This window comes from Epargyreus clarus, unplaced genomic scaffold (genome assembly GCF_041222505.1).
Source record: "Epargyreus clarus isolate Ecla_fem2 unplaced genomic scaffold, WU_Ecla_fem_2.2 ptg000003l, whole genome shotgun sequence".
Lineage (NCBI taxonomy): Eukaryota > Metazoa > Arthropoda > Insecta > Lepidoptera > Hesperiidae > Epargyreus > Epargyreus clarus.
In genome coordinates this window covers 14,746,054-14,771,586 of record NW_027332211.1, presented here as the reverse complement: position 1 = coordinate 14,771,586, position 25,533 = coordinate 14,746,054, and the positions used below count along the sequence as shown (strand labels likewise).

Here is a 25,533-nt window from a genome sequence, read left to right as displayed (position 1 = left end):
GTATCTACGAAACATAATATGTTATATGTATTAGGCATTGAGTTCATCTGAAGTTATGTGATAATATAGGCATGAACCATAGATTAGTAAAGATTACTCACTCCTAACTAGAAACTGTACCCAGTTTTGAGAATTGAAATAGTTGCGTAAAAAAGTTTTGCCACGTCTCCGTGCTAAAATATACCTAAAACATTTGAAATAATTATTTATTTATTATGTAAATTCATGTAAATTACGCAGTATTAGTTATTTATTCGTAAATTTTCTATAAAAATGTTTTATTTGTCAAGAATTCAAAAAAAGAACTTACGATAATAAGCCATTTGTGGCTTCATTCAATGTCAAGGCGGCGAAGTAACTTTACTAATCTATGTCATGAACATTTATTTCTACCTTATAATACGAGTAGTGTAACGCTGCTATATTCCAATTTGTAAAGTGTGGTAAGAGACTTTACTTATTTGCATGAAGCGTTTTAACTTAGAGCTCAGCTTAGAGACTGCCATTCATTTGTACGTTATCATTGTACATTTAAATTACCATGTCGGCATTTTGTTTTGGGGCAAAATACTTGTTCATGTTACAATCTGGCGATTCGTTATATACCTATATATTATCTATTTGTATAAGTGTGTTACGCATATATGTACCTATTCTATAACTTTCAAATATTATCTCACATTTCTTAATTAAGTGCACAGATTTAGCTGAACCATTTCCTCCAGAGAACACTGAATTATTTTCAAGTTTTGCAACTAAGCTAATCATTTTTTAAGTAAACAGACCAACAATTTTCTGCTCGTTACACTGCGCTACAAACTACAAAGTACCGAGTGACAAAGGTATTTTCAAACAATCTAACTAAACGGTCCGCACAAAGCATTGCATTGTTACATATCCTTGTAACGTTGCCACGGTTACCTACAGACCTTCGTAGTACGTACACAAATTATTATAAAGTTATTAATAATCGATGTGTGTGTCTATATGTATGCTATATTAATTTTCTTTATGATGCCTGGCTATAATGATCCCTTGATAAAATCAAAGTAGCAAACGGAGTTCACTTGTTAGTTACTGAGTAGATTACTGGCGTCCGTTAAATTAAACTCCTAAGTTTGCATCCTCTATGCGTAGAGATACATGTGTTGTGCAATCTTTGTGGCACGCACGGTAAAATAGAGACGTAACCATACTCTTCAAACTAGAACACAGGAGCGCTCAACACTATTGTTTTTAAGCAGAAATAGTTATAGGTGGTGGTGCCACCAAAATTATGTACCTCCTTTAATTCATAGCAGTCGTATAAAGGGCTCTACAACCTAGTTCTAAAACCTTTACTATATTCTCTCATAGAATTATACCCTTAATATAATGTTAAATATCTAAACAATGATTTATCATCGATGCCTATCCTAACACCACTCTTACACCACGTGACCCGACCCATAAACCCGATGAAGAGTCACGTAAATTCAAGTCAACGTAAAATACAAACATTTTACGGGCACCTCGACGCATCGTCCGATACACGGCTGGCTACGTGACATGTGTGACAATGCTGCTTCAATAGTAAATGTAGGATTTGAAGCGGAAAAATAATGAAAATTTAAGAGTAGATTCTACAATTGTTACCATAATGAAATGGAGACCATTTCTGTACTCTCTACTTAAACGTACAAATAAACATAAAGCAGCTACAATTTGAAATGGATATAATTTATAGCCGTAACAACATACACGGTACCTGGTATTCGTCCTAACCACAAGCCCGTACAATCATTTGATTTTTCGAAATCCATTCAAAGCGAAAAGCGACAACTCGTTTCACTCAAAAAGGATTTTTGGAACGAATACTTTTTTATTGATCACAGGCGAATCACGTTTGCAATAAAAATCTGCGGACGCGTAGCTCTGTGAAAAACTCGAAACTGTTTCATTAAAATTAGGGGATGACAAAGCGACACATTTTTACTGCCTACATACCGTTATTTTACCTATTAGATAGAAACCTCTATAGCTTTTTTTCTTTTTTAAAGGCTTTAGGTAAAAAACAAGCATGCCTGATTGTCCTACGAAGTGAGTTTTACCAGACTCTTCATGGTCCGACTCCGAAGGAGTCATCACCATATTTATTTCTTCTTAATAACAGCAGTGTTAAGCGCTGCTCTGTACCACAACGGTGTAGTACCAAGTTTCCAACTAGGTCCTCAGGGATAGCAAGGCGCTGGAGCCCAACCTCAAATGGGAACCTCATCTTATCTGGTGCTGATTTCAGATGGGTGGCATTAGCCACAATCAGGTGAACTGCACTATTCATTTGTTACTTCAATGTTTATAAAAAATATTAGATTTTTTATTTCTTTAGCTTTATTCGTTCTAAATAATTCTTGTTATAAAATATAACATTTACAAATTTAATATGATTAATTTTATTATCAAAAAGACAAACATGATACCTTAAGAGCTTAATCACTATTAACTGAGGAGGACGTAAGAAGAATCTCATTGATGTCTTTTCTTCTTTTATGTCTATAAATAGTAGGTACTTATTTATGAAGAAAACATCGCTCCACTTCTCAACCGCAGAAATACACTATTGTAAAGGAGTTCTCTGTAATTTCGCTAGATACAAGCCGAGTTTGTTTGAAACCTTCGTGAATTTTATAATAGTAGAAATGTAGGTTCACAAAAGTTTGCATTCCATCTCCCTGGCAGCGCTCATTTTAAATTCGGCACCATTTCGTCTGCACTTTCAAAAATTCTAAGTGTATACATAGTAAAAGCTAACTTTCTCAGAGAAACGCCAGCTTCGGCCAATTTATTTAGCTAAGGAAATGGAATTTTTCAGAGGGCAACACTGTAAGTAGTTTTTAGACTTGACAGGATAACGTTATTACTACATGATACTTCCATTACGCCACCAACGCGTAGGTTTTTTTTACAGTAGCGTAAATAAAACCCTGACTACCTACTTATTTACATAAAAATAGGTAAGTAAATAAAGGAAAAGTAGGTATCTATCCGGAACCGCTCGGGTGATGGCGTTGCAAAGCAATCGGTCTAGGTTACATTAGGTACCCAGCTTTCCCCTCCGAGGAGATGCCACCTTGTCGCGGTGGAGGGGCTTGCGTGGCCCTATGATCCCCAAGGCTTTGCCTGTAGGAATATCCATACGGATAGGCTTGGTGGGGAGGGTCCAGACTAAGAGCGGCTCACCCCCCAAGTGCAAGGCAAAACGCCTGCACGAGGAGTTTCTCCCAATCGGGAGAACCCCGGGCGGGCTCGGTATGCACTAACTCTACCACCGGGTAGGCTACGGCAACCGAAAATCCGGGCGTAGGAGAAGAGTTCCCCACGCCCATCTCCTACCCCCATAACGGAGGCATGGCATAGGACACGGGGGTGTCCTACGGGTGGCGCGCGCGGTGTTCCCGCGTGCACCTCAAAGATGAGCGGATGGAGTAAACTCCAACTCCATCCCTAAAGGAGAAGAGCCCTGCTGTGGGCAAACGCCGCCGGGACCGCGGACGAATGCTATAGCGTACCCGCAGTCCCTGCAAAGGGCGCCCAGAGAAACACCGTGGGGTTTTAGCCAGTAAGAGTCCGGCATATCCTCCAAGCTGCCCCCGCGGCAGGGAGGAACCCATGAGGGTTTCCCCACGTAAAAAAAAGGTACCTACCTTTGTACCTACAAATAGTCGTCAAACTTTGTCGTAGTGTGTGCTGGTATAGTCCGCGTAAAACTGCTAGACCACTCTGAATATAGAAATGAAACGCGTCGCCATAGCAAATTGTATAACTACACCTGTTCGCAACAACTTCACAGCGGACTAGCAGTTAGGCGGGCGTAAATAAAAAAACCTATTCGAACAGCGTAATGGAGTTTTTTTCAATTCCAAATTGTGAAGTACTCAGCGTACGGACGCAGATATTTATTTTAATTCGTAAATAAAGATAAGTAAATCCTAGTTACCTATTAAAATATCGACGATCATTTTGAAGAGTCTGATCTTCTATCTAAACATAATAATACAATATATTTACATGGTATACATTGTATGTGGTTTAAACAGCTCTTTATTATACTATTAAAATGTATATAATGAAAACAAATGAAAAATACAGTTTAGGCAACTTTCATTGTCGCACCAATCATTTAAAATTGCGCGCCATCTTTTACAACCGCACAAACATAGATTAATGAAATTACTGCCATCTAGCGTACTGTTTATAAAGATAACGTAGTGTCAGTTGTCATTATAAATTTGTTAAAAAATAAACAATTCCCTTTAATATACAAAATAAATACTTAATTCAGATACATAATTGCGTATTATAATAATTCACGCACCAAATATTAGTATTTATTTGCGTACATTCTTCTTAATCGCAGTTTCTGGACGAAAGTAATACCCGCCTTATTTGCAACTTTCCCCGTATATTTACCACTCACATGACGTTATTTGTTTTCATTACTTTGTGAAAATATACTTGTATAGTTAGCCTTTCGACATAAATCGTCAAATATTATGAATTGTGTAATTATTAAGTATAAAATATTTAATAATTATTTATTTTTATTAAATTCATTTATTTAATGTTCAAGTCGCTACTTACATCTTTTGAAAAACTTATAATATTATTGTTTTTGATTAATATAAACATATTAAAAAAGATAAGCATTTTTCGTAATATCGGGAAAAAATTCTACGCTGACAACTCAAAGCTATGACGTTCGAAGTGAAGTATCGATCCATCGAGCACCTAAGTACATACGTTTCTCAAAATAATATAAACACTTGTCGCTTCATTCGTATCTCATGTAATACTGTTCAAACAGTGTCGTGAGTTTAGTGAAATAATTATCGCTCGGAAAATACGCGTCATAGCGGTGAATTGGTGATAGTTCGCGGGAACTACCGAGCATTAAACGTACGATTTCGATACTGATCTGTGACTGGAAATTAAAATCATGAATTTGTGTTCTTCTGTTATTATTCTTCTTGCTATATCTGGCACCACATTTGCTTACGAAGTCGATACGTATGATTTCTTAATGCCTAATGTTTGGCCGCATCGGGTAAGTGTTTTAATTTACCTTTTAAGTTCAATAATAATTACGATCGCAAAGGTCACCTGGTCTTTAACCATCATTTGAAAATGCCGTCACCTTCATAAAAAATAATAATGCTATTTTAATATCTTTAAAATTAGTATTACTGTTAGATCGATGGACAATAAATTAATATATTTTTGTTTCATAGATATAAAATAATATTTAACATTATGCAAATAAGTATGTACTAAAAGACATAAAATTTGAGATAATAATTTAATTATTGTCAGTTTTTTTAATGCTAAAGAGTGATACCAAAGAAGTTTTACTTGAAAAATGTACAAATATAGTTTAATAGTTTTAAAAGGTGCTACACCCTAAATAAATAAATGTAACCCTTATAGTATAGGGATCAGACTATTCTGATCCCTAGCCCTATGGGCTATGGTATCCCTGCTCGCTCAGCTCGAATCGTCCAGCATGTGATCCCGGGAAGGACGACGGTATGTGTGGTCGCATACAGTTGTAAACTCCAGACGGTTTGGAGAATGCCTCGGCTCACCTGGGCGGAGCCTGATGAGGCAACACGTTCAGAGGACTCCGGTTGCATTCTGTTGGAGATCCCGGAGTCCTCTTTGCAGCGCTGAGAATGGCCACCGGGGGGTTTCAGTGTGGTAAAAATCCCACATAACCCCGTGTCGCTCCCACGACACTGGGTACCTTTTGAAGGTTTCCCCCTCATCAACAAAAAAAAAATATTGTTACACTTATTTGTAACTTATAGTAAGAGTATCAAGCACTGCTGTGTTCTGGTGGTAATGGTGTGAAATTTACTTCTTTATGTAAGTAATTTATTTTTAATGTTTACTTCTTATCTGAGACTAATGGAATTGGCTATGGTTTGTATGCTTTGCATGAAATATTGCAAGGTGATAACAAATCCTTTCATGTTTTCAATTATCCATGTATAATAAAATGCTTAGTAATATTAAATTAGTAACATAAATGCTTCATTGATTCTGTACTACAATATGAAATACAATTTTATACATAGGCTATGCCTTAATAATTGAGCCGAATGAGTTTGTACATCATACAGCATTCTGTTATTTATAGTGGACTGTTGACAATAAAAAAAGTATTTTGAATTATTTAATACATTAAAAATTAATTTAGTATCCCTTTATTTTGTAAAAATATATAAGTACCATTTTATTGTTGTTTTTTTATATAAATGCATAATTATAAAATGCACTTGTTACTTTACCTTATAAAGTAACTTAACAAATATTATATTTTATCCAAGTATTTGCTGCACTTACCTTAATTTTTACATATCGCAACTAATTCATATATATTTTTTACTATTTTTTAATGTAAATATGTTAATTATTTACTATTTGTTTCTAACTTTTCTATTTTATTCACAAAATTGTTTGACGGAGCTATGCACCGGCTTAGTAATAATATGGTGTCTTGTGACAAACTAGAGACAAAAGGTAGAGATTGTATTGTTATCTTCCATGAGAGGCATCACATTGTAAAGATGTCTCATTGCCTTGACTGAGTTTGAAGTTGGTATGTTCATCTACCAGAGGGTATGAACTGTGACCTTCTCAAGCTTATGACCATCTCAGTGACTATTCTCATTTCTTATTTATGACTACATAATTTTCAGATCTTACCAAACTTTTTTTATAATAGAGAAGCAGCAAATGACCATATAGTCCATCTAATGGTAAATGCCTACTGCCGCCCATGAAAAAACTGTAATCAACACCAGATAAGATTAGAGTCCCATTTGGGTTCAGCCCCAGGTGCTGTTGCTACCTCCAAGTTGGAACTCATAAGTATGACTCCCTTATCACATCCTTCAAATTGGAACATGGCAGCAATTAACAGTACTATGATAAAACAGACATAGGTAATCAGGGAAGGTAGGTGGCGGTGGTGACTCTGGATTCAAACCACAAAGAATGCCACAACATTTAATTTGATATCTTGATAAGTGAATAGAAGGAAGAGAGAACAAAAATATGCTGATTCTAAATCAAGCAGGAAAATATGAACATTGCACAATATACAATTATATTAAGTTAATCTCCAATTATGTAGATAAAACCCCACATATTTACCAAACACTTCATTTTTATCTTACTATACTTTATAACAGATCAATAATCTATACAAAGTGTATTTATGAAGATAACAGTAACCTGTGTGGGTGTTATGAAATAGGGGAGGTGGGTGGAACAACGTCACTGAATAAAATGATGTCATAAACTTAATGTGAAGCGTTCTGCAAACAAAGTAATTTCTTGTTCTAATATATGTGTTTTAATGCTATTTCTTGTAAAATAACAACCACTAATGGTTTAACAAAATTGTTATGTTGATAAATAAAGATGATTGAATGATAATTAACATATCTGAGTGGTTATAATTTGGGTTGGATATGATTACCTGAGATTAAAGACAATTGTTTTGCTTCGGTTTTCATTATTGTAATATTATGACTATTTATTAGGACTACGACTTTAAGGTCAATACTTATGCATTAAAAAATAAAGAAATATTAGCTTTAGCAACAAATTAATTAGAAACAATCTTGGGTTAAGTTTATTTTAAGTCAAAACATCAGAAAATTACCTCTTATAAATATTTGATACATGTCATGCCATTGGCATTGATAATATTCAAAGGTCAAAGTTGAGAACTATTGATCTTGTTACGACTAGGTATTCACATCAATTTTTAACGATATAGTGTTCTGTGAATCTTTGATCAGGTTTTGTTTCATACCTTTTAGGTTTTTTGTTTTTAATTTTTCTCTCTTTTGTTAAATATTATTTATCAAACTATTAGTTATATATACACTATAAACTATATTATTAAAATAAATGTGGAGTTATTAAAGCAAATAAGAAAATCAAACTATTAAAAGTCAATTTATTTTACACTCTCAAATTCAAGGAAATTGAAGGAGTTGATAGCTATAATATTATTGATATTTAAAACTATGGATACTGATAATTAAATTACAGTGGGTTTTCCTGTGAATGCATATGAAGACACTACATTTAACAATGATTTTATTTTTGTTACAGGATGAGTTATATCTTTGTACTCCAATTAGAATCTCGCCTCGTACCAACTACTACATAGGTATGTTAAAATAAACATAATTAATACCAACATTTGATGTAAGTATAAGTCACTGGTGTCTTTTTTATTTTCTTTTTTTTTATAATATAAGAGTAGCAGACGAGCATGCAGTTCATCTGATGGTAAGTGGCTACTGCCGCCCATGGACATCTGTAATCAACCCCAGATAGGATTAGGTATTCCTACCTGAGGTCGGCCACAGATGCGCCGCTATTCCTGAGGACTAAGCTGGAACGCCTCGAAAAAGTCTGTCTCCCTTACCACACCCTTCAAACCAGAACACAGCAGCGCCTAACACTGCTGTTATTAGGTAGAAATAGGTGTGGCGGTGGTGCCGCCGGAGTCGAACCACAAAGGGTTCTACCACCTTCGATCTATCTACTGCGAAACAGCAATTTAGTGCTGCTACATTTTGCTTTAAAGGGTTGTGGCTAATCATGTCTATATAGACATACAGATTTACATGCATAGATCTACATAGTTGAACTACGGACATATATGTGAGTGCGCGCGGAAGCGAAGATGCACACATACATGTTCACATACACACACATGCAATCACACATGTGCACGCGCATACTTGTAAACACACATACGCATATATATTTGAGAGTAACTTCAAAAATGTGAAGTTAAAGACAAATATGTAATGTTACTCAAAAAAGTTCACATGATCAAAAAAGTATAACTTTTTCCTTTCTTTTGAACGTGTGGTCATACGATTGTTTTGTTCCAGTTGGATTTAAACCTAACGCCACTATGCACACAGCTCACCACATGCTGCTTTATGGCTGTTCAGAGCCAGGATCAAATGAATCTGTTTGGTATGCTTTACTTACTAAAATTATTAAAATTGGATGTATGAGGCTATTAAATTTTAATTGAAAACATAGAATTCAGAATTGTAAAGGTTTACAATAAAGTTTAAAGTAATTTTTTTTTATAATATGGAAATGGCAAACAAGCTTGCAGTCCACCTTATGTGACCATCTGAACATCTGAGGTTGGCCACAGGTGTGTTACGACCTCGCCTCATAAAAGTGTGTCACCATAAACACTTGTGTATGAATAGGTATTCTCAAAAAAATAATATTTGTTATATTTGAATTAAAATTTCAGGAGCTGTGGTGAAATGCAAAGTAATGAAGTCGATCGCGTTTACAATACAGCGAGTCCTTGCCGCTCGGGTTCGCAGGTAACTATTTTTCTTCAATCATAAATGATTTGTTATATTAAAAATAACAGAATTTGCTTGAAATCGATTATATGAACGCTGTTTCTCTACGAACTAGGCTTAAAACCAACAAGAAAGTCCGTTTTAGACTGGAATTCCACTTGGAACGTAAAATTATTGTCACTAAAGTGGTGTACGTTCAAATGCCACACGCCATCCGCACATTGATTAACTTTCTCTCTGATGCCTTCTAAGTAGGTACTTACATACTTTTTTCGGGCATTCTAGCAAGGAGGTGGTGCGAATAAAAAAAAATGATTTAGTGTTTCATGCGCACACATACAATATGTTTCTGCTCATAGCCTTATTTGCAAATATAGTATACAAAAACCAAGTCAGCAGTAATAGCCTAGCGGTTAAGAAACTGGGCCTCTCGATCGTGGGATCCGAGGTTCAAATCCCAGGCACGCACCTCTGTTTCACCTCGATTTCAAATTATCACTTGCTAGATTGGTGAAGGAAAAACATCGTGAGGTAACCTGCACACCTGCGAGATTAATATAAAAAAACAAAGATGTGTGAAGTATCAAAACGCAATTTGCCTGCGCGGGGGACTATGGCCTAATCCTTCTCATTCTTAGAGGAGACCCGTGCCCAGCAATGAGACAATAATAGGTTGATGATGATGAACCAAGTGAAGTATATAAGACTGTTTCTTTCAGATAGTATACGCGTGGGCCCGTGACGCACCCAGCTTCGATCTGCCGGAGAACGTCGGGTTCCTCATCGGCCGGGACTCGCCGATCAAGTACTTGGTGTTACAAGTGCACTATATGATGAAATTCCCACGTTAGTATACTAATACTTGAAATGAGATATAACCCTCTATCTTTCCATCTTGATTGTACGCACACGTGCACGTACACATTACAAGCGAGTTCAACCACACACGCCCGCATGTAAGCACGCACAAACACAGACATACGCATTGTGTGAGCACTTGACATACACATATTATTCTCTCTGTATATGAGTTAATGGGAATTTTAACCTACAGCGATCACACTTTGGGGACATAATGCCCATCATCTAATAGTGTAGAGTTCCCTTTCTTGTTTTATGTTTTTGGGTAGTAGTAATACAAGAGTTGATTAAATGATTAAATGAGAATAATAAGAAAACAGTAAAATTAGTAGAAAGGCCGAGTAGAGGATTAAAACAAATATAATCTACAATGTCTATGCTATATTTAGATGGACTGTAAGTTAAAAAAAAAAAACAGAATAATGCACAAAGTACTTGTTCGGTAGTGGGAGATATATGCGGGCTCTAGAAAATCGATTATTATTGCCCGTGAAGGTTTTATCAGTTCGACATTCACATTAAGAGATAGTGACAAATTCATTTTTTTTTTTTGTGAAACCTTCACAATATGTGTAGTTTCCTTTTAAAACCGGTTTTATGTTCACATAAAGTTTGTTTGTATCTAGTTTAAAAATTCCTATACATATACATAGTTGTTCTTGCTTCTTTCAGCTGGCAAAACTGACAATTCTGGCGTTTTCCTCAAGTACACCAAACAACCGTGAGTATAACTTACACTTTATTGTTTGTGGATATATTAATTAGTTAATTATAATTGTTTAAACAGATAGATGTAGATGATTTTACTTTGTTTTCAGATGTAGTTTTCAAAATTTTTTGATACATTCGTATTCGTACTTTTTATTTATGTATTTATTTGCACGACAACAGCAGTACACACAATTATTTCTTTAAGTGTTACACTATTGGTATTAGACATGTGTGCATGCCAATTATAGGCGTGCGCAACATTTACAGATTTTGCAACAGACATAAAATATAAATTTAATAGCAAACGAAGTACAATTAAAAATGAAAAGAGTGCACTTATTACACATGAGAAAAAATCTAAAAGATATAAGTAAATCTTAGTTACTCTCTACCCTTATATTATTTACTACAAATAATATTACATTCTTTTGTCAGTTTTCTACTACCTCCCATAGATATGTGTAATCAACCCCAGATACGATTAGATTCCTACCCGGGGTCATCCACAGATGCGCCGTTATCCGTGACAACTAAGCTGGAATTCCTCGGATAATGTAGTATTTTCCCTTATCATTCCTCAAAACATAACATAGCAGCGCTTAACACTACTTATTCCAAAAATATATTATATTATTATTCAATGTTCCAGTATGCCCCGTCAAGCCGGCGTGCTCTTACTGGGGACCAGTGGCGCCATCGCTCCCCACTACATCGAGCACATGGAGACAGCGTGCACAATGGAAGAGAACAAAGTCATACATCCGTTCGCGTTCCGTACTCACACGCATTCACTTGGTAATTATCTTAATTTGTTTACAAAGTACATGTTAAAAATTATTCAACTCCATATTATAAATAGATAAGTTATATTAAATATTTGTAGCAAAAATAACGCTTAACTTTTTTGTGGTATAATTTTTACATACTTAATTTTGTCACATAAAACCATCTATTTCCTTCTATTATAAATAAGGCCCTATTGTAGTTTTCTGCTAATTTGTAACACTTTTCGGACATTTTGTAATACCAAATGATTGCCTAGCGATGATGCACGAATTTGTGCACTATATAGAACTTACATAAAATCTTTATAAAAAATATGTATAGCAAAGGAAACATGTAGTCCACATATGGTAAGTATGGTAAGTGCCATACATTGCCATCTGTAATGAAGTCCAGAAAAAATTTAGAGTATTTACTGCAGTTAGTCACATAAGCGTTGCTACCTCTGAATACTAAGCTATAACGCGTGTAAATATCTGTTAATTTTTTTTAATGACTAAGAATCTCAACGCTACCCCAGCCCTAATAACTGCCAACCCTATCCCAGGTCAACTGGTAACCGGCTACGTGGTCCGCCGCAACGAGAACGGCGACGAGTGGCGGCTGCTGGGCCGCAAGGACCCGCAGATGCCGCAGATGTTCTACCCCGTGGCGGACCCCGCGCCCATCCGCCGCCACGACGTGCTGGCCGCGCGCTGCACCATGAACAACACGCACGAGTACATCGTCAAGATCGGGTACGTCGGGACTAGTGTGTAATGCCTTGTGTTTCAGTGAATTAATTGATCATATTTCAGAAAAATACATAACACCGTTGTCCAGACTAGGTACATAGGGTTATTGTTTGGAATGCCTCATGTGCCTCAAGGCAACGTGCGCATCAGCCTCGCTCTAAATATTTGTAGGTATTAATAACTAAGGAATACCCCGCGTGCCGGTCAATGCAGATGCTTCATGGAAGGAAAACTTAGCTACATTGTATAAATAAAGTACGAATAGAATTCGTACGGAATGCCTCGTGTTCCGTGTACGAGAACTGTAACCAATAGCGGAATAAGCTATGCATTAAAATCGACCAACTATATCTTGTGAATTTGTAGGGCATACATAAGTGCATACATAAGAACTACGTAACTATTAACGCTAAAGAGAAATATTTCACACTTCCAGGGCAACAAACAGGGATGAAATGTGCAACTTCTACCTCATGTACTGGGTGCAGAACGACACTCCGCTCAAACAGAAGTACTGCTTCTCCGCTGGACCGCCCTACTACTACTGGAACCGCGCGCCGGAGAACTTCAACCGCATACCGGATCTTGAACGCCGTGACACCAACGATGTATGAAAACATAGAGGTAGCATTAATTTATTATGGATGTTGAATGAAAACTACTTGGCTATTTTTAATATTGCATTACATGATAGGAATTTAAATAAAACGGCTAAAAATGCTTTTGGGCAAAAAAATTAAATTAATATTTTTTTGCCGGGCAACAAACGATTTTATTCGTTATTTTTACAAGACTAACAACACAATATTGAATATAATTAAATTATTTTTAAAAATATTTAATAATTGATTAATAAAACAACTTAATTCTTCAATAACTACATTGACAATATCAGAAATAGAGTATAAGCTTAAACTATGGCTGAAACTGTTAGCTCATTCAAATGCATTATGGATATGAATGATCATATTGCGCCGATATAGAATTTGGCGCGTTTTTTCAAATAAATTATAAACTTCGATCTTTACAAATTTTATCAATATAGGTATGTAATATAGGTGTGTAGGTCGTAGATTTTATTTTCTGTACTTTTATTAAAATATCTATACTCAGTATTGCTGCATATTGTATGCAGGGTTCTAAGAAGTGAAAAAAATATGTATTATAATATTTTTACAAGACCGAAATCATATTTCGACTATCTAATGACATTTATGTCAATTTTAAAATCTATGCATGTTAAAAGCTTTCTATGTGGATAAAAAGTAAGAATAATATATAGGTAATATTTTAAATTACTACAGAAATGCTTGCAAATTGTATATCTCATATTCCAAATTATGACTTGAGATTATTTACAAGATCAGTATTAACATAATGTAGGTTGTAAATCTTCACAAATGTTTTTTTTTCTATATTAAGATTTCAATACAAATTGTTACGTTATTTATATTTTGTATAATTTTGATTATACATTATATAAAATGGCTAATATCAGTTTGACTAACATGAAATTTTCTTACCTGTACATGTTTTATTATTATACCCATTAATAATAATATGTAGTATAGATTTATTATTTTATCTACTTGTCTTTCGACTAAAATTGCTTAAGTATAACAATTGTCGAATTAATCTCCAAATTAATATATTTCCGAAATTATCTTAAAAAAATATAATATCTATAATTCTAGTCAGAAACACTAAATCAAAACTAAATTTAAAAGTGATTTTCTTTCTTTTATCGACTTAGGCTAATTTTATTGTAACAAATTCATATTTTAATAAATAGTATATCAGTTTTGATATGAATATGTAAAAAGAGATCTAATGATTACGATCTGCTGACAATATATTTAATTAATTAAATCATTCCAATTAAACATTCCTACTTTATTTTGTTGGTAGTATACAGAATACTTCCACAATTTACTCACATTTTATGATCTGATTTATTATTTATACATATTTTTATTCGTTTAAATGGTAATGTACTCTTATATATTTAAGTTCAATATTTATGTATGTTTGCAAATGTTTTTTTTTTATTATATTCTAATAACAATATCATAACATAAAATAAAAAATGAAGTGAAAAATATCACTTAACATTGAAAATTTGACTGAAAACTTATGCATGTACTTTACTAGCTGTAAAGACAGCGATTGTACCAATCAACCATATCTATAGTATTTATTCAAAAGATCATATTTTATTGGTTTAAAAAATAATTGAATATAATAAGAGATTTATGTAGAAGAGGTATAATTATGTAGATATAAAAAGGTATATTATTTATAACTCATTATTTCTACGTAGATTGTATGTAATTCAAGCTGTATGTCAAAAATTGGGTTTTTTTGTCAAAATAAAGGTACATAAATAACATTCGTTATATAAAAAGAAATTAAAGTACCTACCAAAATGTTGCTAGAATTACATACTTCATTTGTAGAATCAAAAATGATTTTTCAATAATGACTTTGGCTTGGAACTCGGACTCCGATTTATGTACATAATTGAAAATAACATATATTTACCACATGTATAGCTTATTCAGATGCTATTGGCATTATGTTTGGAGCAAAATATCAGAAGTGTCTGAATGACATTCTTTAGAAGTTAAAAAAAACCGTACTGACTGTAGCAATTTGGTTGTTTGATTGTTTTAAATAGATGTATTTAGAGCATTTATTTTATTTATTTATTAGTGTTATTTGACTGTAGATCTGTGCACACATTTTTGTTAAGTATAGAGTTGATTGCACATTACTTATTAATGTTTATTTGAAATAAGTACTATAACCATATTAGAATCATGTGTTACTTTCTTAATAAGTGTAATTAATACATTTTATTTTGGCCTAATTTTTGATTATTGGGCAATATTTCTACGGAAACCGATAAAAATGGTACATTTTTATGTATTTTTTAAGACAAATGTTAAACCAGAAGGTATCTTTGTTATGTAATATTTTTGTATTTAAAAGATACTTAAGTCTGCAAATTATAATAACAATATTAAAAAAAATATAACAATATGACATGGTAATGACATATAGCAATTTTAATATATTGCTATGAAAAATAATTAATAATACAATTCTTTGTTTAAAAGTAATAATAATGAGCAGAATTTCTGCACTATATTTATAAAAAAACTTAAAATCTTAAATTAGGTACCTATGTACCTCATGCGTGTCTAACACAGCAATATTTTGTGTTAGGAATACCGAATTTCCATTATGAAATATTAAAATGAAGTCATTTCATGCGGCCGCATCAGTCATGCCTTTATTATTGTTTTTATTTTTTGCTATAGTCAATTCCTTTACGGAAACTAGCCCTATCTGAGGTGTTACAAAGTACCAACGATGCAATGATTCTATTCTTAATAAATAATATAATTTACTCGCCTATATTTACGCCTTCAAACTATTAAAAGCAAATTACCGGTACTTTAAAAAGTAACCGTATGGATTAATTTATATATTTTATCCAATGATTACGTGATGCGTTGCAAATTTGTAATATTAAAACTCTTCATAAAATACGATAATCATTTTATAATGTAAAATCGGTATTCAATATTTTATGTAGTGGCACAAATAGTTTTAATCACCAAATAAAGAGTAGTTGTTGTCTATATGTTGTAATAATAATATGTTGTATAGTAGTAATCCTGAAATATTTTACATGTTAATAACTAAATGTCGTGAGATCGTATTGAAATATAGATTTTAAAAGATCTATAAAATGTATGTACGCTTTTTCCATGTTTCTTCCTTTCATATATTCATAATATAATATGATTGTTTAATTATTACGCTTTTTAAAGCTTAGCTTATATTATTTTGATATGTAATTATGACAGTATATCAAAGACTAAAATTTAATCAGAAAATAAACCAAATCAAAAAATATCACTAGGAAATTAATAATATCAATCCAATTACATAAATATTTACTATTTAAGATGAATATACTAGCGACTGAAAAAAATATAACGCTGACAAGTATCTTATTGTGAAAAAAAATATTTTATTTAAGACATACTTATTGCGTTAATTCTTAAAAATTAAAAATAAAATCATTGTGTGCATGTAAAATGCTTTTTTACTGTATCTTTGTCATAAATAAATATTCTAATGTCAGTTTTAAAATATATTGTTTTAATATCTTATTGTAAATTGTGCTATTTGTATATCTTATACGTGTCTCCTACCTGATGTCTGACGTTATTCCTATTGTATGACTTCGTGTTAAATATTAGACGTGATGAGTATATTGAAAAAGTCCAAAAATATATAAAAATATATTTTATTTTGTGTTTTATTTTAAACCGCTATTAGCCTAACATTATTAAAATGGGAGCGAAATCTCAGACAATCCACGTATTTTAATATTTAAAAATGCAATATGGATATGATTATGCAATATCATATTTTAGAATATTTGGTTTTCAAACAGTAAAAGTAAGAGTGCCATATTTTTATGCACATTATTAGGTACTCAATTTAAGCAGAAAAAAATATTACTGTAGGAGAAGAATTTCCGCAGCACGTTTTCTTGTTGTTGTAAATATTGTGAAGCTTGTCTTCCAAGCGAAGAAAAAATATAGCCAAGCTATACGTTTACAAAATGTGATGAGGATTTATTCCTCCTCAGTCTTCCCTAAGTACTTTATTAATAAAAATTACTCTAAGTTTGCATGTAAGTAAATATTTTTAATTTTAAAATCGTAAATATAACATTCGTTCAATTCATCAATAACTTTTTCTTAAGTAGGTATAAGATGAATAAATCGCAATTAATTCGTCGTCAATTGAAATGGGGGTACATCGCACTTACTTTTAAAATGTAGGTATTATAATTATGTAATTGAAGGTCTACCTACGAAAAATACAAGTGCGTGAAAACTGTAAATCTAAACCTATCCACTTTTTGGTGCTGCATGAATAAATATATGGTTACTCTTAGATTTAAATCGTGTATAGCTCTATGATAGCTCTGTACTCTCAGTGGAAAGCGAGCCCTCCAGTGGGTTATCAGAGGGGGCACAAGTGCAGGGCCGGAGACATCCCCCGGCGGCGCCCCCGCCGCGCCGTGCGTGGGGTAGCCGGCAGGTATGGAGACTGATTTTATTATAAGCTTTAAGCGAGGTGGTAAAAAGTTTAACTTTTTTATTTGTGTAATAGATACTTCCACGTATGTATAATATTTTTATGTCGCCTTTTTCGAATCACAGATTTAATGAAGTTTTTATATGTGTATGCAATGATTTTAACACGTAAGCAGGTAACATGGGAATAACTGTGTAAACAATAAAATACATTTATAGCTTTTTTCGCTAAGTGATGTCCGAAATTTCAGCTTTTGTATACGATTTTGTGTACGTAGAACAAACGAGAACTACCTAAATAGAATTGGCGGATTTTAATGAACCGAACGAACGAACGAAAAAATATTTAAAAGAACTTAAGATCTTGTCTATAGTAGGAACTACATAAAGTTATTTCCTTTAGTATGTATCCATTATACAAGTGGTATGTTTGTTGAGATCTATAAATTTGGTGGAAGATTTACCATAAGCCCTATCTGAAACCCAGGACCGACCTTTTCATGTGTTCTCCGCAAAATGGGAGCGCGCACAAAATTTTGCCACTAGCGGTAACCTATCCGACGTTCGACAGTAGTCAGCGTCACTTAATTTTTATAGATCGGCCACGGGGCTATGTGCAAGGTGCACTTCACGTTAGTGTTTCTATTTGTATACGATGCAATTCCGTCACTTAAAAGCGTTTTCCACATCTTTGTAGCAGTTTAAGTCTATATTGTCGTTGGTAAGCATATAATAATTACCTGCGTCCAACCCACAAGTGCTAGTGGAAATGATGGCGAAACAAGGATTTAATTATAAACCGCAGCATAATGATGGGTCGTAAAAATAAAAAAAAATGCTTTTAATTAAGTAAATAAATTACATGCGTTATACAAATTTAATGTTCATAGGGAATTGCATGAGGTTTAACATACGTAGATATAACAGAAATAAAAATAAGCAGTCGTTTAGCTCAGTCATTATTTACTTGGAACAATAAAATCGGAAAATAAAAATCCGAAATAGGTATATGTATCAGTATTTCTCGTCTGTCGAGGAAAATTCTACGGAAATCAATTTCCTGAGACGTAAAGGTCGCAGACACCTCGCTATATATCGTTATTATTTTTATATTAATTATTGGACGGAAGTTTGATTCGACGAGTATACGTTTAATGATAACCTAAAAAATAAATGAACTTTCTCCCACGCTAAATATGACAGTCTTACCCTTGTAGACTACGTTAGAGCGTCTCGGATAAGATTGACGCCTTTACCATATCCTTCCGACCAGAACACAGCCTCACTTAACACTTTTGTTATAAAGGGGGTTCTACCATCTTAATAAAGTAACGAATATTAAGTACGTAGGCTATGAATTTCAACCACTAAGCCATCATTGCTTGTATTTTTTTTATAATATAAGAGTAGCAGACGAGCATGCAGTCCACCTGATGGTAAGTGGCTACTGCCGCCCATGGACATCTGTAATCAACCTCAGATAAAATTAGATATTCCTACCTGATGTCGGCCACAGATGCGCCGCTACCCCTGAGGATTAAGCTGGAACGCCTCGGAAAAGTCTGTCTCCCTTACCACACCCTTCAAACCGGAACACAGTAGCGCCTAACACTGCTGTTATTAGGTAGAAATAGGTGTGGCGATGTATACTTGAAAATACACATATAAGTAACTATTGTTAGGAAGGTAACATAGCTAACGACAGTCGGTGACCGTCAAGTCAAGGTCGTCAGCACGGGATATGCCACTCATTATAGTTTTCCAACGCTTGTATGTTACCTCCCTTACTGTTTCAATCGGTGTGTAGGCTTAGCTGCAACAGACACACCCACGGAAACCTGTAAGTACGTGACGTAAGTGTAAAGCCTATTTCTCGGTGCTACGTGCTTATGACACCAGAACCTACACAAATGCCAGTTGGTTACATGTATTGTATTGTTATTTAAAGAAAGAAAGAAAGAAACATTTTTATTCGGATAAATTGCAACACAAATGAAATATAACGGAAGGACAAAAAAGGATGAAATAACATAAAACAAAAGGGAAAACATAACATCAACAAAAGGATAATAAAAACGTACATTCAATTTTTACTATAATATGTGTTGCAACGACCAAAAAGGGACAAACTCAGCTCGTGCCACGTGTGAAACTGAGTCATGGCGCAGATTTTCAGTATTTGAAGTATTACTTTTAGTACTAATCACAATGATTTGGCGTCTTACATTAATTCTATTTATTTGGTATAGGAATTGATATTAGGTAAATTGAGAATGTTTATAACCATTGATTGTCTAAAAGTTCCAATCAATTTGAATGTAAGAATAAGGTGTCCATCTAACTTTTATTCAAAGTTGAACCTTGTGTGGTTTAACTCTGAAGGGACCATGAATCACCTTTTTTATTTAATCCTCTAACAAACTACTGTTACTACTAATTTAACGAGGCTTTTCTCCCATTTAAACTATAGAGTTACTCCTAGTTACTTCTCAAATAGTCTTCATGAGCAGAAATGTGTTTTGGTAGAAGGTTAAATGTTCGGTGGTTTAAGGAATATTGGTTTTAGTGTGGTATATATATATATATATATATATATATATATATAAAGTAGGTACTCTGTCGTTACAGTCCACGGGTGCGCTGATTACAAATGTATGGATGAAAACGGTGACTGTTTTCTAGCAAACGTAAAAACTCATGCTAAAGATACAGATGTCCAACGGTGCCAATGTCGTCTTACCATAGCGTGAACGTTAATCGCAAACCCTTAAGAACCGTGACCACTTCACATATAAACTGCATACTCGTTTCCTGCGCCAGTTTAATAAAAAATGAACATATTTATACTTCCTTTTTTCAACCCACTGGTCGCGTGACCGTGTCGCGTTATTGGCTCGTGTGAGATTACACGGATGACATGGAAAGTGTTGTTGGAAGGCGATTTTCATGACGCAACAGCACCAAGGCTACGTGGCTAATCGACCGTTACAATTGTTCTATCGGCACTTGTGAAATGCAACGTAAAAATAATTTAAAATATTTAATGAAATAAGATGCATCATTAACTAGTAACTAATTATTAAAAAAAATACAAATAAAAATCATGACTGCTTAAAAATAAGTAGGTAACTGAAGAAGGAAGTAATATAGCCTATGTCAGTTACATAATTTAGACGAATCCAACAAGACATAATTTGTTAAAGCACCTACGTATATTGGTAGATAACATCGCATCGCATTCACTCATAAAATAGTACCCTTTCCAATCGGATAAAAGTACCGACATAAGATAGTTCTAAAGCGTATACCTATAAGCTCTTAGGTATAAAAAAAAACCTAAAATCTATGGCAACTCATAGTTGAAAGTAAATACAACAATAGGTAGCGGAGTTGTAATCCCTCAAACGCTTTCATGGATACCACAGAGTTTTTAAGCATGAAGCTGTTTTTTATCAGGGGAAGGATGAAGGTTGAGATGATCATCTTAATCTTTAGAGCTGGCAACGTATGTATGATCTGTTTAACCTACTTATCATCAGCTACATTGCAGGCTTGATTCCTTCTTCTATCTTACAAAATAACAAGAAAATACTAATTTGGGAGATTCAATTAAATACGTATACATAGTTGTATATTTGTATTTGTGTCGGGTAGAAAATAAATGTAGTTGTATTGTCGACAAACTCAAACCAACAAACAGTTCTAGCTTACTCATGACATTTATTTCTAGACCTCTTGATTAATAGCGGCATTAGTTTTATAATAGCCGTTTGCCGTCACTTTTCTCTTCAATATTATATACTGTCATTTTCTTTGTTACGTGGCTAACGACATCCTCTTGTTATAAAAGTTTCAGTTACAAGTTGGACGTCGCCAATTAATAGGCGCTCAATTTACAGTGCAATAGAATTATGTCATCTATTTTATTACTTGACAGGCTGCTTGACACGTGGATCACCTCACCATTGCACCTACGCACACAAGGGATAGACGGAAGCGGGAATGTAATTTGTAAGTTTATATTTTACATTTATTTCTGCCCAATATTTGCAGTGTAAAGCTCTGCTGTCTTCCGCTTTGAAGCATGTGGCAAGGAAGACGTTCTAATCCGAGTTCCAAGTTAGTCCTCAAGGGTAACGATGCACCTGTCAATCTTATCTAGGGTTGATTACAGATATCCATGGATCGCATGTAGCTTTGTATATGAATCTTTTATGGAAAAGTTCTTCTCCATAACGAAACACCGAAGTGTTAGTAGCTTATTGACGTACAAAAAGCATTTACTTTGACTTACATTTATTTATTTTTACAACATTTATTTTAAAATCAAAATGATTTTGAAATGAATGTCCAGACTTTCTGTTATTACTACTTAGGTCCTATGAGTCTATCAAACGAGTAATCACTCGATGTTTTCAAACCTGATCAAACCATTTCACTATGCCATACTTATTGCTGCAGTGTCTTCAGTGTTAAATGGTTCAGCAATCCCCGTCTTGCGACAATGAGGGTAAGTGATATTGTTATTTTTATACTTTCTATTTCAGAGCGATTTATACGTATCACTTAAAATTAATAGTAGCCGGCTGAAATAGGAACATGGAGCATCGGAAAAACCAAATTGATAAATACACACTAAAGTCTCTTATTTTTTCGACAAACTGCATTAAGGATTTAAAATCCAATGCATTACAAAGAACAGGATTTTATTAATAGCACGAAAATGACTTCAATTATTACATAAATTCCGTCTAAGTTTCTTCGTAGAATCCATTGCAAAACGCAATAGCTTAATAACCTAAGCTTTTAATTGTCTAATATTATGCTGTCACTGTCCAGTAGTTCTTTCTTAGACTTCCTAACTAGTTATTGATCCCAATTACATATCACATATGGAAAACACCCTTCTTAAATTATTCCAGCCTTTCAAAGTTGGTTAATTACATGTTTGGTTCATAGCCCAAGTTATTAACTTTCAGCGAATAGAAAATATGTACTAGATTTAGAAAAAATCTGTGAAATATGAAAAAATATGTCCTTATGTTTGACTGTTGTATTGAGATGACTGTAGGGTAGGGAGGATAGTGTCGCTTTACTTACCCGCTAGACAGCGATTATTTCGGTCTCGCATAGACATGTCTAGGTTTCTATTCCTGACAAACTAGACATCTGAACGATGATTTTCGTCTTTATGTGTTATGTCCACTAAACCCGCAGGTAATGTTAATGTGGAGAGAATATTTATTGAGAGCTCATATTTATTACTATTGCGTTATGATTTGAAAGGCGAAATGAGGTGTGATTTTCCCTTCAAGGAAAGTAATTTCGTTCAATTTGAAGCTTACATAAGGCGAGCAATAAGAAATGTTAGATCTAAACCTTCAAGTACATATCTTCTTATATTAGGACTAGCTGAAACGTGTACTAAGTGTTTCTGTAAGGTACTTTATACTGATGTCAGAATGACGTCAGTTAATTTTGTATAAAAATATCAATGTCCGCTTTATTTGTAACTAGGTACCTATATAGATTGCGTACTCTCACAGTCGAACTGATAAGGTTTCCACAACCAAGAAAAGAAATTTAGGTAAAGTATTTTGCAATCTTTAAAAATATAACATTTTAATTTTAGCCTGATTATCAAAGGGTCTTGCCCTCTCGAAATCAGAAATAAACTTGACGTTTCATCACCAAGTTTGCATTTGCGGAGTTTCATCGCCATCAAAGTTAAAAAGTTGATGAGGAAGTTATTGCAACAAAAAATTTTTCTTTTTCTTGAAAACACTCCTTTGAAAACAAGTTTCAAACTTAGCGGCTTCACATGTTGAAATCAGACGAAACGTAAACGTTACGAAACCCACGACCATGCGTAAGTAAGTTTCGTAACAAGTCGATTCTGTGAGTAATTGCGATGAAAGTGAAATGATGAAACAAAAATAATATTATTCGTCGAAACAAGTGTCGTGATTGTATTTAAAATAAAAACCCCGACTCCAACTAGAAAGAAGATTAACATCTGAAAGCACTACGTGTTCTATTACCGTACGTAAGCAATCTTCTTTGGAACGAAAAAATATAAACACTTCATTTATCAATTTAGGAGTTATGATTACGATTTCTCAAACGGGCACAAATGTTGTACTTATAACACACCTTTTTTGCATTAGAACGGATGTTAATCTTACTAATAATAGGTACACACTGCTAATAGATACGAGTATTTATTGACCATCAGTTTGACCTTTACATCTATACCTCACCTCACATGTATTTTGGTACAAATGTTCCGCCCAAATTATAGATTTCCTTTTGATTGTAATTGTGTCTATTGATTCCGTCTAACACGGAAATGGCAATGACGACGAATGAGTGACGCGGGTGTAATGCAGGAGCAAATATTCAACAGAAGGGTTACGTGATTTGTTTTATAGTTGTTTTTGAAGGTAGTAGAACCCTTTATGGTTCGACTCCGGCGGCACCACCACCACACCTATTTTTACCTAATAACAGCAATGTTAGGCGCTGCTGTGTTCCGGTTTGAAGGGTGTGGTAAGGGAGACAGACTTTTCCGAGGCATTCCAGCGTAGTCCTCAGGGGTAGCGGCGCATCTGTGGCCGACCTCAGGTATGAATATCTAATCCTAACTGGGGTTGATTACAGATGTCTATGGGCGGCAGTAGCCACTTACCATCAGGTGGACTGCATGATTTTTTTTTACGCTTTAAGTTGTCGATGATATTAATTTTAATTAAGCAGTCATTGTAGCTTGTCATAGTGTAATGGACCGCCGACAAGGCTTACGTTTTTAAAAACCGGCACCAGTTGGCTACTAAACTGAAAGTGGTTTCTACTATTTGTTGGCCCGACTCCCGAGGCACCATCCTCTCACTTATTATTGCATAATAATAGTAGTATTAAGCGCCGCTGTGTTTAAAGACTATAGTATATCGTCGTTGTATATTCCAAACCACTGCAAAAGTTTGGAAAAAAAATATAAGCTCAATATCATTTCTATCGTCAACATCTTGCTACGACGCTACGAGGAGGCGCTCGTGGGCGAAACATGTGAAAAAAGCGTAGACAGTAGTAGATTATAGTGATATTGGCTATCGAAGACAACCTCTCCGATCATTGAAATGTAATAACTATTGCTATCTTGTCTATTTTAATCATAATTGTAGTTATCTTAATGCATACCACCACGCTGCTTTAAACATATTATCTACGAGAAATCTAATATGTTTGCGATTTAAAAATCATGAAATAAGGAAGCCCAAAATTCATATAACTCTATTATCATTGCTTTTATTTCTCTCTGTACTGATAACTTATTCAAGAGTCTCGTGTTCCCTCGCATGACGTAGCTGTGGCGTGACCTTACGGGGTGTTTTGATTATGTAATTTGAGACACATTGGATTGATCAGTTTTTATTTTTTATAATATAGGAGTAGCAGACGAGCTTACAGTCCACCTGACGGTAAGTGGCTACTGCCGCCCATGGACATCTGCAATCAACCCCAGATAGGATTAGATATTCTCACCTAAGGTCGGCCACAGATACGCCGCTACCCCTGGGGACTAAGCTGGAACGCCTCGGAAAAGTCTGTCTCCCTTACCACACCCTTCAAACCGGAACACAGTAGCGCCTAACATTGCTGTTATTAGGTAGAAATAGGTGTGGCGGTGGTGTCGCCGGAGTCGAATCACAAAGGATTCTACCACCTTCGAGTTCAGTTGAATTTCGATATTTCAGTAAATATTTCCTAGTTTTAAGTAGTTGTTAATGTAAATAGTTGTCATAAGAAAGTGATCGTCTTCGCTCCAATCAACTCAGGGGCCTCCATTCAACTTTCCGCCCCGGGCCTCCGCTTTCTGATATTTATTTTACATTAGCAGCTATTTAAGGGTGTGAGGTGTAT

General features: G+C 34.3%; 1 protein-coding gene across 1 annotated transcript; it reads left to right on the top strand.

Moving 5' to 3' along the window:
* The first annotated feature begins 4,722 nt into the window (after positions 1 to 4,722).
* Positions 4,723 to 13,537, top strand: Phm (Peptidylglycine-alpha-hydroxylating monooxygenase). The gene is made up of 9 exons (XM_073090405.1): positions 4,723 to 5,083; positions 8,167 to 8,224; positions 8,961 to 9,048; positions 9,344 to 9,419; positions 10,121 to 10,247; positions 10,935 to 10,983; positions 11,623 to 11,768; positions 12,304 to 12,493; positions 12,927 to 13,537. The coding sequence occupies exons 1-9, from the start codon at positions 4,976 to 4,978 to the stop codon at positions 13,102 to 13,104; spliced, it is 1,020 nt and encodes a 339-aa protein (XP_072946506.1). The 5' UTR covers positions 4,723 to 4,975; the 3' UTR covers positions 13,105 to 13,537.
* The last annotated feature ends 11,996 nt before the right edge of the window (positions 13,538 to 25,533 follow it).